Below are 15,931 nucleotides of genomic sequence, written 5' to 3' on the forward strand. Positions count from 1 at the left end.
GAGGCCCCTGGGGCAGCTCTGGGCCCCTCCTGACAAGAGAGACCTGCAGGGGCTGGAGCGTGTCCAGGGCAGGGAACGGAGCCCCAGGAGAGGCTGAGGAGCTGGGCAAGGGGCTGAGCCTGGAGAAAAGGAGGCTCAGGGGGGACCTGGTGGCTCTGCACAACTCCCGGACAGGAGGGGACAGCCGGGGGGGGTCGGGCTCTGCTCCCAGGGAACAGGGACAGGACAAGGGGAAATGGCCTCGGGCTGGGCCAGGGAAGGCTCCGGTGGGGCAGCAGCAGGAATTTCCCCAGGGAAAGGCTGCTCAGGCCTTGGCAGTGCCCGGGGAGGGTTGGAGTGCCCATCCCTGGAGGTGTCCCAGGAATTCCTGCATGTGGCACTCGGTGACAAGGTGGGGACCAGGCACAGGCTGGATGCGATGCTCTGTAAGCTCTTTCCCAGCCTCAGGGATTCTGGGATTCTGGGATTCCCTCAGCCCCAACGGGCACCAGCAGCACCAGGCAGGTGAGGTGGCTCACAAGATTCAGCCCCTCACAATTCAGAACAATTAAAATCCACTAAATAATCCCAAATTTGTGTCTGGGCCCAAGAGGACAGACACCACACACTGTCACAGGGTGAGGAACTTCAGGGACATCTGGGAATTTGTAGTTACCAAAGGAAGCAGAAACTGCAGCTGAACTCATGCCATTCCCAGGATTCACATCCATCAGCTCCTGCATTCATTGCCCGGCACACCCCACTGGGGCACCCCAACCCCCTGGAGCAGGCAGAGGTCTTGGCAGGCATTTGCTGACTTGGATAAAGAAGTTTTTGTTTGTTTGAGGCTCACCTGTTCACCTTTTGCTTTAGGGACAACTCTTTTATCTTCCATGTCACACTTGTTTCCTAACAGCATCCTCTCCACATCCTCGTTGGCGTGCTGGAAGGACACAGGGACAGGGTTACAGGGTCACACACCTCCCTCCCCCAGCACACCCCAAATCCCAAATCTTTGGGACATTTACAGCTGCCCACAGCGGGGCTTCGTGCACTGCAGTGGCAGAGGAACAAGCTGGTAATTAATCCCAGGCTCCTAATGACTTCCTAGCGCTGGTTAATGGTTTTCTCCTCCCTGCTTTGGATGTGAGGAATGAGCCAGGGCAGAGAGAGGGACTGGAGAGGAAAACAGGGGACAGAGGAATGAGGGAGAGAAGGGAAACAGAACCCAGGGAGTGGGGCAGGGTCTCCAAAGGGAGCAGGGAGGGTCGGGTCGGTGTTTCCTGCATGGAGGATGCAGAGTCAGCCTGGGCAGGGATGAGGAATCCCAGAGCCAGCCCATTCCCTGCAGCACAGGCCTCTCTGGAGGGGCAATCTGGATCATTTCTCCTCAGTCCTGATGAACTGGGAAGCTCCTGTCACGCTGGAGGCTGGCCAGGGTGATGCCAGGCTCCAAGGAGCACTGAAGGAGCTTCTCCCACACCAAAAGCAGCTCCCCAAGGTGTCAAACATCCCTTTTGCAGCCTCCACAATGCACCTGGAATCACCTGCCCGGTTTGTGTGGCCCAGACTGAAAACACCAGGGCACCAAAAGCCCTGATGGTACCAGTGACATCCATCACTCACCTGGGACACCTCTGGGATTTTCCACAAAGCAGCTGCTGAACCCAAAGGTCTCAGTTTCAAGTTTATTCCAGCTCATGGCTGAGTCTCCTCCTGTGCTGCCTTACCCCCTCCCCTGTTCCCACCGCACAGGGCACTTCTCCATAAACACCATCGTGGCTCACGCTGGGGGATTCAAATCCCAACATCCCATTTTTGCTTTCTGCAGCCTCAGGGCTCCACTGAGCAGTGCCTGACAGCCCTCACCTGTGCTCAGTTCTACAGGGCCATATCTCGGGCGCTCTCTAGGAAAATCCAAACGTTCGTTCCACTTGGGAAGAGCGTAACAAAGCCAGCTGCGCTGCTCTCTTGCCATCTCAGAACTCCTGGAGGATGAACATCCAGGCACTTTAATGCTTCCACATCACTTTCTTCTGCTTCACTTGACCTTGCCTGAAGGTTCCCAGCCTCCCTGGCCTGGTTCTCCTGTGCCAAGGGCAACCATCAGCTACCCAAACGCTGCAGCAGCCACGAGAAACCTCCGAATAGTTCATGACACGATTAGGAGGGAGTGGAGGTGGTGATGTTTAATTACCACGGAGGATTTCCAGGCTCACACTCAGGAAGCAGCTGCTGTGAGTAGTAACACACAGCGTGGCTACTCTGCAGCTCCTGGCCTCACTGTGAGCTGCTCCCAGAGCTGCTCCTCCCCTCCCAGCCTCCTCCAGCACAGGCAAAGTTTGCTCATGTGCACGGTGGGTATTTCAGGACACCACAGGCTCTGTGGGGTGGAGAAAAGGAGACGCAGAGGTGACCTGGTCACTCCCCACGGCTCCCTGAAAGGTGGCTGTGCTCAGCTGGGGTCGGTCTCTCTCCCCAGGCAGCGCTGACAGAACCAGAGGACACAGCCTCAGGCTGAGCCAAGGGGAATCTGGGTTGGGTGTCAGGGAGAAGTTTTGCACAGGAAGAATAACAAAGCACTGGGATGGTCTGGAGTGGTGGAGCCACTGTCCCTGGGGGTGTCTAAAGCAGACTGGATGTGGCACTCGGGGCCAGGGTTTAGCTGAGGTGTCGGGGCTGGGTTGGACTCGAGGATCTCGGGGATCTCTTCCAACCTGGTCATTCTGTGATTCTCCTGTTTAAAGACACAACCTTCCTGGCAGAGCAGAAGGGAGAGCTGAGTTCTGGGGATGTTGGAATCCTGGGCACTGAGAATTTCAGACTTTCTGTTCTAACAAGCACTGATCCTCATGCAAACGCTGCATTGGACCTGAGGCCGTGGAAAAGGCTCCCAAAATGGAGCGACAGTTCTGGGATTGTGGGTGTGGGGTTTGGATAGAAGGGTGTGAGGTCACAGGGTGGAAAACTTGGATTTTAAGGCTTTAGTATATGGTAATAGAGATATAAAGCAAGATGGAGGTTTTAGGGCAGAGGCCGAGTCCTTTTTCACCTTCTTCTTCATGGGTCTGGGTGGGATTTTGTAACTGGGTAGAAAAATCCACATTTCGGGCCACAGGTGGCTGGTTATTGGGTTAAAAGTAAAAATAATTCAAGTGTCATCTCATAATTGGTCAGTTTGTCCTTAAAAGACCTTACAGAGAGATAGAGACAGAGCCGCTTTTCACCTTTCCAACCGGAACTCACACCTCGTGAGATTAATAAACATCGGGAACACCAAAACGGCGTCTCCCGAGGGTTTAATCCCGGCTCTGAGGGGAGAAAAGAAGACAAAAACCCCACATGGGGCTCCTCTGGGTGAGCACGGGCACTCAGGCCCGGGCTGCGGCGCTCACCTCGTCGATGTTCCGCAGCCACTTGCTGATGTTCTCGAAGCTCTTGGCGTTGGTGATGTCGTACACCAGCATGATGCCCATGGCCCCGCGGTAGTAGGAGGTGGTGATGGTGTGGAAACGTTCCTGCCCCGCCGTGTCCCTGGGGAGACACCACACTGCTCCTGAGAAACCGGGCTTTTTATGGACAATTATTCAGGTTTTGGTCATGAGGTTTAAGTTTATAGGAGTATTGGAAGGTATCGGGTCTGAATTTCATTGGTTCGTAATTTATTGGATTATTAACTGGTTAGTAATTTATTGAAACTTGGTTTATTGGTTGGTAATGGTTAGTGTATACACTTATTAAACTTTTCTTTTAGACAGTTTACGTTTTTTGGGAAGGGTTTTACACATGGTTGATGTTTACAGGAATATTAGAAGGGATTGTGTTTGAATTTCATTGGTTGGTAATTTATTGGATTATTAATTGGTTAGTGATTGATTGAAACTCAGTTTATTGGTTGGTAATGGCTAGTGTATAGTTTATTAAACTTCTTTTTAAAGATAGTTCACATGTTTTCTTTTTGGGGGAGTGAGTGTTTTACACATGGGTAATATTTATAGGCATATTAGAAGTCATCATGTTTCAATTTCACCGGTTAGTAATTTATTGGTTTAATAACTGATTAGTAATTTATTGAAACTTAGTTTATTGGTTGGTAATGGCTAGTGTAAATGCTTATTAGCTTTTCTTTTAGACAGTTTACATTTTTTGGGTTTTTGGGAAGTGAGTGCTTTACACACGGTTAATATTTACAGGTATATTAGAAGATACTGTGAATTCCATCGGTTAGTGATTTTTTGAATTATTAATTGTTGGTAATTTACTGAAACTTATTTTATTGGTAGGTAATGGTTAGTGCATAGTTTATTAAACTTTTTTAGATAGTTCAGATTTTTTGGTTTTTCTGGGAAGTCAGTGTTTTACACATGGTTAATATTTACAGGAATATTAGAAGGCATTGTGTTTGAATTTCACTGGTTAGTATTTTATTGAGTTATTAACTGGTAATTTATTGAAACTTAGTTTATTGGCTGATAATGTCCAGTGTATAGTTTATTAAACTTTTTTTAAAGATAGTTCACATTTTTGGTTTTTTGGGGAGTGAGTGTTTTGCATGGGTAGAGGTTTCTTTTTTGTAGGTGTGAGTCGGTTTTTTCAACAAGAATAGATTGCTCTGTGAAGTGATTTTTATTATTTTTTAGGGGAGCTTTTTAGGTTAGTTGTTAGTTTAGCTGAAATTGTAAGGCTTGATTTTATAAGTGTCCTGGTTTAGGACTCTGGAACTCCAACTTAACCCTGGGAGGAATTTTTTTTCTCTGACCAATCTTAAAAAGCTTTTACTTGATCTTGCAAATGCATATTCCTGACATTTCTGATCAAATCCTATGGAGCATCGATCAGGCTGTGCTGTTAAACGGTGAAAACTGATCACAAAACATCAGTGACAGCCTGGATTTTCCCATCTCCTTCTGGGATCTTGGGTGGGACGGATGAGATGTGGTTAAACCAACCCGCATGGCAGCAAGGTGGGAATTAGCTGTACGCTGAGAATTAATTTGAAAATCATAAATGAAGAATTAACTGCACATCCTGCAGTGTCTTTCAGAGGGCATAAAGGCCAGAGATTGTCGGTTTCCAGGGTCTAAAGGGGCTCCAGGAGAGCTGGAGAGAGACTGGCGACAAGGGCTAGAAGGACAGGACACAGGGAATGGCTTCCCGCTGCCACAGGGCAGGGCTGGGTGGGAGATTGAGCAGGAATTCCTGGCTGGGCTGGAATTCCCAGAGCAGCTGTGGCTGCCCCTGGATCCCTGGCAGTGCCCAAGGCCAGGCTGGGATGGGGTTTGGAGCACAAACAGTGGGAGGTGTCCCTGCCCGTGGCAGGGGGTGGCACTGGATGAGCTTTAAGGTCCCTTCCCACTCAAACCATTCTGGGATTCAGCTCAGTAGAACCAAAGGTGTCTCCAAATTTAAACTGGTTTCACACTCCATAGCCCCTCCAGAAAGGCCCAGTGTCTCCTCACCCACAGCTCCAGCACACTCAGCAACTGATCTCCACCTGCTCCTGCAGCTGGCGACCCCAGGACGAGGGCAAGGGGCAGAGGAGGAGCCAGGCAGGTCCCAAACTCCAGCACCCTCTGCCAGGGATGCCCTGACAGGCCTGGAGGTCTCAGAAAAACCCAGCCCACCCCCAGCCCCACCCTGGGATATTTCCAGGCATTCCTGTTGACCCATCCCACGCCCTGGCCTCAGCACGAGCGCACTGCTCGGACACCCCACGCTGAACCCCAGGACTTGGCATTTGGCTGCGCTCAATTTCACAGGACTTTTTCCAGTGACGTTTTTCCAGCAGCTGGAATTATATCCGCGATTGGATTTCAACGTTACAGCTTCACCTTTTCTGGTTTATCTTTCATACAAGAGCCACAGTGTGTCTGTCCCCTTATCCCAGCTGTTAACTCTTCCCTGGGAGGGTGGGCAGGCCCTGGCTGTCCCCGGATCCCTGGAAGTGTCCATGGACAGGCCCTGGAGCACCCTGGGACAGTGGAAGGTGTCCCTGTCCCTGGCACGGGGTGGGAATGGGATGAACTTTAAGACTCCATCCCACCCAAACCATTCTGGGATTCTATGAAGTAATTTTGGGGAAGTTTAATCCTTTAATTGATGGTTTTCCTAGTGTGTCCCGGAGAGAGAGGGACAAATTCCTGCCAAGTATCTCCAGAGATCTCCACTCACACCCTCATCATTTTCCCTCTCCCCAAGCTGTTTATGCACTTCCCGCAGGTCACTCCCTCCCAGTGGCTCCCACCAAAAGCTTTCCCAAGCCCAGTAGACATTGGGGATCTGCGATTCCTCCTCCCTGCCACGGCCAGCAGCTGTCACAGGAGCAATTCTGAGTGGTTTTACACTCACTGCTTGTCACATCCTACAGCTGACTCGCCTGGTTAACTCCTCCACTGTTTTCTCTGGCAACTGGAGCTCAGCTAATGGAAGAGAAAAAAAAAAACGCTGGGGAGGGAAGGAGAAGCGAAGAACCTGGATTGTTTCTCTCTTTTTTTTTTTTAATAAATACTCTAGCTGCCCTTTCCCTTGGTTAATGGATTCTCCATTCATTATTCAGAGATAACTCCTAATGGACGGGAGATTACAGCTGGCTGAGGCAAACAGAGGAAATGAGTCCTGGCACACAGAGGGCTGGATCCACCCTGGGCAAACGGCAGGAGACCCCGGGAGCACGCAGCTCCTGTTCGCTGCCCTTTGTTCCAACCTCTGGGTGGAGGAACACACGTGGGCTCACTCTCCCAGCTCGCATTATTGGAAACGGCCAAGGAAAATGAAACAGGGCAGGAAAAGGAGAGAGCTTGGATGTGGAAGACGAAGGAGGTCGTCCTGTGGGACTGGGGGGAAAGGAGACGCTCAAGGAAAGTGAAAGATCTGTTGGAATTATCCTCGTGCCAACATGAAAACATGCAGAAGCTGTGTCACGTTAGAGGTTTAACCTGGAGAGAAAGGAATTTCTGGGACAGCTTTCCAGCTGACCTGGCAGAGACTAAAGAAACCCTCCAATGTGTTATGATTTATTGATGGAAGATTTACACAGCTGCAGCAGCAAGCAGAGATTAGATCTGGGAGCATCCTCAAAAGGAAGGTCTTCAACACATTAAACCAAATAATTCCTGGCAAAATAATCCCACTAATTTTATAAATTATTATTTACTAAATAGGACTGGGGTGAGGAAAGGTGTCCCTGTCCAACTCAGCACTCCTGATAATAAACTGAATATGCTAATAATAATAATGAATATAATAATATGATAATAATATCCTGGGATAAACCTGGGGCCAGGGAGAGCTGGGGATGGGCACCAGTGGGCTCAGGGCTGGGTTACTCCTGTCCAACACCCCCTTGGACTGTGAGGATGGCTCTGCACAGGGCTCAGGACAGGCTGGATCCATGGAAAGGAGGGTCAGCCATCCCTGGAGGTGTCCAAGGAATTCCTGGAGGTGGCACTCAGAGTTCTGGGATGGTGACAAGGTGGGGATCAGGCATTTTCCCGCCTCGGTGATCCTGGGATTCTGTGCTCTGCTCATTGCTGAATTAACCAGGATGCTGAGGATCTGGCCATGTGAGTGTGTTGCCAGCAGAAAAATGTGATTTTACAGTCCTCCACACGGCTAGGAGCTGCACACTAAAATCATAAAGCTGTTCCTCCGATTTGGAATCAGTCAGGAAGACTGTAGGAAAACAGGCTGACACACAAATGTCATTAAAGATAGGAGGAGAGCTGGAGGAGCAGCTAAGTAGGAAAAAACGGAAAAAAATTACACTTTTAGCAGACAGTTACATTCCTTTGAGCCTGTGCTTTGCCTGGATGACAAACCCAGCTCTGCTCTTTGTGCCTCCCGCAGCTGGGCAGCCCAGAGGTTTTCCAGCTCCCATTTCCCAGTGGTGAAGGAACTGTGGAACCAGGGATCCCCTCGGTGGATTCAGGAGTCCAAAGCTGACTGTGCTCTTGTGAAATCCCCTGTGAACCCATCCAGGGACACCTGCAGCTACCGCTACACCCCATCAGGAGTCCCCCAGCGAAACTTCATTTCCTGATGTTTTCCACGTGCCACTTTCCAGCCTCGGGCCAGAACTGATGTTCTGGTGGTGGAAAAAGGCAGCAAGTTTCCATCAGAACCGCTCAGGATTTTAAAGATGTGCTCTGACATCCTGAGGAACCCTCATCTTTGCAGCTGCTGTTCCTCAGAAAGTCCCTTTCTCCCCAGGCAGTGCTGTGGGACTGCCACACTGCCTTCCTGCCCACGCCATCATGAAAACCCCGTTTCACTTCTCAATGGCTCCACTCTGTTCATGAGTTCTGGGAACTCCAGGATGCCAAAGCCTTTTGGTTTCTGTTTCAAAGCAGCTCTACCCTGAATGTGTGAGATGACCCTCAATTTTTCAGTTCTTCTACCCTGTCCCTTTGAAGGCTTCCAGCGTTTTCCCAAAGGCAGCACCATCTTTTCCTGGATCTCTCACTCTGGTCCTTCATTCTTTCTCTGCACCAGGTGTCTTGGGTTGCAATCCAAGCTGTAACCAGCAGTGTGTATTCTATTGCCGGCTGTTAAACCAGCTGGGGCAGTGTTCTTTATCCCTTCCAGGACCCATCCATGGGGATATCTGCTGTCCATGGGCCACCGAGGCTCACTGCAGGGCTGATACAATCCCATCATCCCACGGGGAGAGGCTCCACCCAGGGGGAGGAGCCCAGCATTCCCACCTGGATCACCCCTGGCATTCAGAACAGCAGCACAGCCTGTGTGCACTGGATTCCCCGAGGGAGCCCGGACCCATCTCAGCACCACTGGGCCCTTCTCCAGGATCATCTCTGCTCCCACAGAACCACAGCTGGCGCTGCAGGAGGGTTTATCTGGGCTGACACCAACGCCCCGACCAACAGGGGCTCGGCTCCTCTTCTGACTCTGTCTTTCTTTTTTGTTTGTTTGCTTTTTTGGTACTTCTACATTTTTATTTTAATTTTCCTAGTAAAAAACCGTTATTCCTATTCCCATATCTTTGTCTGAAAGCCCCTTAATTTCAAAATTATAATAATAGGGGGGAGGGGGGGGTTTACATCTTCAAGGGAGGCTCCTGCCTTCCTTAGCAGACACCCCTCTTTCCAAACCCAGACACCATGACAATGTTAACGTTCTTCCAGACATCCAGCACTGCAAACCCCTCCAGGTCCCACCCTCTCTAAGTGTTTCCACTCCCAAATGTGTATTAAATTCCTTTCTCCCACATCCTGGACCTGTCCCAGCAGCAATTCTCCCAAAGAGGAGCAGGACAACAACCCAAGGAGACCCTGAGCTCCTGGATGTGCTTCCACCCCAAAAACTGACACACAGAGGTTCTCCTGATGGATCAAAGCTCATTCCTTTGGAAAGCCAGCCCAGGGCTGTGTCCCATCCTGCTCCTGGCAGGCACATTCACATTTGGAGCAGCAGGAGAAGGCTCTAATCCTGATCCTCACACAGCAGCACCCCCAGCATGAACAGCTACTGAGTATCGAGTTGCTCCTCACCCCAGGCAGGGTTTATTTAATTCAGCCTGACCTTTGTGCTCCTGCTTTAGCCCTAAATATAAATTTCAGAGGTCAGGCCACGGTGACTGTCACGAGGACACTTTTTCCATACCCAGGAGGAGGTAAGGAGCTGTCCTGCTGTGTGCTCTGCTGTGCCTGTCACACCTGGAAGTCCAGAGGGACTTGGACGAGCTCCAGAGGCGGCCCATGGGAATCTCATGAGGTTTGTTAAGATCCAGATCTATACTCTGCATGGGAAATGTTCCCCTAAATCCATGCCCTGCTGCCTTGGATTGTTCTGGGAATGTTGCAGAGCTCCTGCGAGTGTGGAGAGAGTTCCAAGGCAGGAAGCAGTGGGGAAATAGAGATCCAGTGCACAAAACACCTCCACGAGACACTGAGGCGCTGCTGGGCAAAACTCCCGCTACAGGAAAAGCTGAGATTTTATTTATTTGGATTTTTTTTTTCTGTAAGAGCTTCGTTTTCTGCTTTCCAAGGTTCATTTCAAATGTGCAATCTGAACCTGGCAGGAACAAGCAGCAGACCCAGGCCACAACTTCCCAATTTTGTGACATTGAGAAGCTGCCACGGTATAAATCTCAGCTCAGCCAAATCAACTTCCCTAAACCCCACAACCTGCACGGCTTCATTACATCTCACTCTTTACACACATATTAATTATCCCCCTTTTTCCATTTTTCTTGTTTTCACATTTCATGATGGTTTTGTTCTTCAGTTTAATCACAGAGCCATGGAATGGTTGGGGTTGGAAAGGACCTTCAAGCTCACCCTGTGTCCACCCCTGCCATGGCAGGGACACCTCCCACTGTCCCAGGTTGTTCCAAGCCTTGTCCAGCCTGGCCTTGGAACTTCCAAGGATCCAGGGCCTGCCCACCCTCCCAGAGAACAATTCCTGCCCAAAATCCCACCCAAACCTGCTCCCTGTCATCTCTAACACTCCCTCAGGCTGCTGGTGACAAGAGGGCTCCAGATGTCCTGGTTAGGAAGGATAATCACTCATGATTTTCCTGGAATGAGTGGAAACCCACCCGCACCTACAGACACCAACGTTATGAAGCCATGAGATTGCTCTGAGTGGCCAAAAGGGACAAATCCCAGCTCAGAGCCCCTCAGGGAAGCTGCAGGATGCAGGGAAAAGCCACTCCTGACCTGGTGAAAAGCACAGCAGCTCAAAGGAAGGAGCTGAGGCTTTGCCTCTTGTCAGACATTCCCACAGAGCAGCCGTGCTCCAGCCAGCTGAGCATGGAAAATTCCAGCCCAAGTGCAGCAGCCCCGGATTGCATTTTCTTGCTGACACAAAGCAAGGCTACGAGTCAATTTATAGCCACGGGCTGGAGGCAACTCCTAATTTAAAAAAAAAACCAAAAAAAAAGAAGATTCCGGTTTTAAACCGCTTTTCCCACTAAATCCCAGCCTGTGAGGATGCTCTCCCCACCAGCAGGAGCTTTGCCAGCAGCCAGGCCCAGCGGTTCCAAACCCTGCCACTGCTCCAGACACACACGTGGAGTGTCAGCGCTGTGCAAACACAGAGCACAGCTGCAAAACCCGCATCCCTGAACGCGATTTGGGAGCAGCAAACCCTCCCGGCTGCTGAGGGAAGCTGAGCGTCACTCACCAGATCTGTAGCTTGATCTTCTTGCCTTGCAATTCGACGGTTTTAATCTTGAAGTCTATCCCTAAAATAAACACATAAATAAGTGATTAGTGTTTATTTCTCCAAAAAAAAAAAAAAAGGAAAAAAAAATCAATTCTGAAGAGCTGAGACAGAACAGCAGCTTTTTCCTTCTTTCACTGAACCGCCAGGTAAAGCAGGGATGTGCAGGGACACTGAAATGGGAAAGGAGACACAAGGATCACCCAGTCCCTGCCCAGGACACCCCGAGGATTCCCTCAGTGCCTGAGAGAGTTGTCCAGAGGCTCCTGGAGCTGTGGCATTCCCTGGGGAGCTGCTCCAGGGAGCCCTGCCCCACCTCTCCCAGCGCACACAGGGATGCAGAACGGTTCAAACCACTGGGAGCTTGAACCAGCAAGGAAAGGAGAATTATCGGAGCTCAGCCTCCTCGTCCAGCCCCATCCCTGCTTCAGCCTTGGCTACGGGACAGCCAAAGTCAGTCACCAAGACTCTGAGAGCTCAGCCAAGCACAGACCATCCCCACAGACCACGAAAAAGGTTTTTCCTTTCAATACAGGAAGTCCCCAAGTGCCACATCCACCCAGATGTTAAACCCCTCCCGGGGATGGGGACTTCACCACTGCCCTGGGCAGCCTTTTCCATGAAAGAATTGCTCCCAACATCCAACCTCACCCTGCCCTGGCACAGCTTGAGGACATTTCCTCTCCTCCTGTCCCTGTTCCTTGGGAGCAGAGCCCGACCTCTCTTCAAGTCTCTCTTGTCAGGAGTCTCCCAGAGCTGCCCCAGGATTCAACCTTCTCTTTTCCCAAAGCTGCCCACGAGAATTACAGCAGAGGCTACACCAGAGCAGCAGGAAAAACCACTCCAAACCATCCCCTCCAGCTGCTCTGACACTAACGAGACGCCACCGTTGTGACTTTCAGTTCCAATCCCAGAACGCCACTGATCATCCCTCACGCTTTCCAAAAACCTGTTTATATTTAGACCTTTTTTTTTAAAAAAAAGGCAGCAGCTGCAAGCCCAAAGTTCCCTCCCCAAATCTCCAAGGTCACTTTACACCCAAGGAAGATGAAAGAGAATTTCTGAAATGCACTGTTACATAAGAAGTTTGCACAGGAGCTCTGCTTTGAACTCCTTTCAGCCAACACCCGGCACACAGAATTTCTTGGGCTGAGAGCTGGACAGGACCTTGGTTTTCCATCAGCCCCGGCACTGCTGCATCCCTCACATTAATGGATCAATGTATTAACCATCAAACCAACGGGACTGGAAATAGAAATCTGCTGAATGAGTGATTGCCAAGACACAAACCTGCCCCAAATCCACCCAAGCCTGTGGTTTCTTTTCAGCATTTCAGGGAGTTGTTTGCTGCCGTGTCGTGTCCCCAGCAACACAAACCAAACAAATGGACACCAAACATGGGAAATTAAATATTTTATAAGGTGACAGTTATGCCTGGGCTGAGCCCAGGTGCAGCAGAACGTTTGAGAGTCATTTTTGATGTGTTAAGACAAAGTAAATTATTAACCCAGCCAAGGAAATTAACTCTTCTCTGCACTGTGAGGGAATTTGGCCAACTCCAGGATTTGGGGATGAAATCAATCTCTAATCCCGTGTCATACTCAATATAACACCAGTTCAGCCTTCAGGACTGAAAGGTTGTTGTAAACAGCAATGGATTTCCCTGGAAACACTTCCAAAAGAGTTCCAGCTGACTGGGAAGAGGAAACTCCTGCCTGTGCAGTCTGAGGCTGTTGACAATAAACACCAGAAACACAAAAGGCTTCCCAGAAAACAGATATGGGGGAGGTTTCCAGGAAAACTCAGTTCAGGAAAGAGCTGAAGAGGGTATAAAACCTGACTGGCTGAAGAACAGACATCTCGTCATCACGAGGGGGATAATGAAAGAGCTCATGAATTAAAGATGAGCACGAAATTACTCCCTCATTAAGTGTCCAGGAGATATTTATCACCTTCAGCAGGACAAGCCGGAATTCACAGGGAAAACCTGGAAGAACGTGGCCAGGCTTACACAAACCTTCTCAATTCCAGATGCTCCAATTGAGGAAATGTTCACTAGCCTTCAGCACAGCTCTCAACAGGCACATCCTCACAGCTCCCAGCCCACTTCTGCATTTCCTTCCCATTCCCAGTTTTCCACCTGTGGCTTGGAGCAGCTCTGGGGGTGTTGGTGGGTGAGAGGCTGGAAATGAGAGCCCCAGAGATGAGCTGGAGCTGAAAGGGGGGATTGTGCCCCCGAGCTCAGGTGAGACCCCACCTGCCCTGGGGACAACAGCACAAGGGCCTGGAGCTGCTCCAGGGCTGGAGCCACTCTGGAGCCAGGCTGGGAGAGCTGGGGGGGCTCACCTGGACAGGAGAAGCTCCAGGGACAGCTCAGAGCCCCTCCAGGGCCTAAAGGGGCTCCAGGAGAGCTGCAGAGGGACTGGGGACAAGGGATGGAGGGACAGGACACAGGGAATGGCTTTAAGATAGAAATGGGGAGATTTAGACGGGATTTTGGGCAGGAATTGTTCCCTGGCAGGGTGGGCAGGCCCTGGATCCCCTGACAGGGTTTGGAGCAGCCTGGGACAGTGGCAGGTGTCCCTGCCATGGCAGGGGTGGCACTGGGTGGGATTTAACATCCCTTCCCACTCAAACCAGTCCGTGCAGGTTTAAACTTTGAATGTCCTGGTGGATCCACAGCTCTTGGCTCAAGGGATTTGTGTTCTCAGCTCTCTCAGATATAAGACGGTCACCAAGAGCCAGGAGCTGCATCAGCAGAACAGCTCTAAGCCCAGAATCATTTCCAGATCATTTTACACCTCCCCAAGCCTCCCAAGATCCCTCTTCTGCCACTAAATCACAAAGTGACAAGTGACAGACCCCAAGCCACCGGTAGGAGAGGGAGGGAGAAAAAAAAAGCTCTTTTCTAGTCCGCTGCAGAGCTACAAATGATGAGCTGGCCCTTTTCACACAGCCCGAATTTTGTTTGCATTCCTTCCAAACAAAGCCCCCATTGAGCACGGGGAGGACGCTGGGCGGGAGGAAGCGGAATGTAGGGCAGGAGGAGGGCAGGGCTGGGTGACAGGCATCCCACAGGAACATCCCACCCTGCAGCGACATCCCACCCCACAGGGACATCCCATCCCTGCAGGGACATCCCACCCCGCAGGGACATCTCATCCCACAGGGACATCCCATCCCAAAGGGACATCCCACCCTGCAGGGACATCCCATCCCACAGGGACATCCCACCCTGCAGCGACATCCCACCCCACAGGGACATCCCATCCCTGCAGGGATATCCCACCCTGCAGGGACATCCCACCCTGCAGGGACATCCCATCCCTGCAGGGACATCTCATCCCACAGGGACATCCCATCCCACAGGGACATCCCACCCTGCAGGGACATCCCACCCCACAGGGACATCTCATCCCACAGGGACATCCCATCCCACAGGGACATCCCACCCTGCAGGGACATCCCACCCCACAGGGACATCCCACCCCACAGGGACATCCCACCCTGCAGGGACATCCCACCCCACAGGGACATCCCACCCCACAGGGACATCTCATCCCACACGGACATCCCATCCCACAGGGACATCCCACCCTGCAGGGACATCCCACCCCACAGGGACATCTCATCCCACAGGGACATCCCATCCCACAGGGACATCCCACCCTGCAGGGACATCCCACCCCACAGGGACATCCCATCCCACAGGGACATCCCACCCCGCAGGGATATCCCACCCTGCAGGGACATCCCATCCAATCCTGCAGACACATCCCACCTATTCCGTCACCCTTCAGTGGAGCATCAGCTGCATTTTGTCCGTAATTCATTAATAATTGCTGTGCACACCCTGCACCAGCACCACGCGGACCAAACGTGCACAAATTCATCCTCAGGCTCATCAGGGAACGGAGCTGGGGAAGGGAACGGAGCCCCAGGAGAGGCTGAGGAGCTGGGCAAGGGGCTGAGCCTGGAGAAAAGGAGGCTCAGGGGGGACCTGGTGGCTCCGCACAACTCCCGGACAGGAGGGGACAGCCGGGGGGGTCGGGCTCTGCTCCCAGGGAACGGGGACAGGACAAGGGGAAATGGCCTCGGGCTAGGCCAGGGCAGGCTCCGGTGGGACAGCAGCAGGAATTTCCCCAGGGAAAGGCTGCTCAGGCCTTGGCAGTGCCCGGGGAGCTTTGGGCTGCCCATCCCTGGAGGGATTTCAAAGCCCTGTGCACGTGGCACTTGGGGACATGGGGCAGTGGTGGCCTTGGCAGTGCTGGGGATGTTCCGAGAGCTCCTCTCCCATCTCACCCACTCTATAATCCAAATCCTGTGTGTTCAAGCTGCTCAGGCTGACAGCAGCCAGGATTTCTAAGCGAGGACTCAAAGAACAGCTCTCAACACCCGAATTCCCACAGCAGAACCCAGGGCACACACTCCCCTCTCCTGAGGAGCAGCGGCAGGTGTCTGCATGGCCGTGCCCCTCCCAGGGCTGGGTCACCCGGAGGAAGGTGAAGCTCTCAGTCAGAGCCACTGCACCTTCTCCAAGAGCCTCAGCTGACTATAAAATCATGGAATGCTTTGGGCTGGAACTTTAGAGCTCATCCTGTCCCACACCTCCCCTAGCCCAGGTTGCTCCAAGCCCCATTCACTGGACACTTTCAGGGATGGGGATGGAGATTATTGTTGGATTATCTAGTCTGGAAATTTATCTATATATCTATTGAATCCATATCAATTTCTATTTATCAATCTAAATTTATTGTTGGATTATCTAGTC

At 51.4% G+C, this 15,931-nt stretch overlaps 1 protein-coding gene across 1 annotated transcript in view; it reads right to left on the reverse strand.

Moving 5' to 3' along the window:
- The window catches only part of RAB10 (RAB10, member RAS oncogene family), a 42,255-nt gene that overhangs the window by 4,922 nt on the left and 21,402 nt on the right, over nt 1-15,931 (reverse strand). The window contains exons 2-4 of the mRNA XM_066180186.1: nt 11,122-11,182; nt 3,375-3,513; nt 833-922 (exon numbers count right to left, since the gene is read on the reverse strand). Coding sequence (XP_066036283.1) covers nt 833-922; nt 3,375-3,513; nt 11,122-11,182 — 290 coding nt within the window. The remainder of the gene's footprint in view (nt 1-832; nt 923-3,374; nt 3,514-11,121; nt 11,183-15,931) is intronic.

Source organism: Chamaea fasciata, unplaced genomic scaffold (genome assembly GCF_029207755.1).
Source record: "Chamaea fasciata isolate MVZ Bird 193981 ecotype frontalis unplaced genomic scaffold, bChaFas1.0.hap1 SCAF_3, whole genome shotgun sequence".
Lineage (NCBI taxonomy): Eukaryota > Metazoa > Chordata > Aves > Passeriformes > Sylviidae > Chamaea > Chamaea fasciata.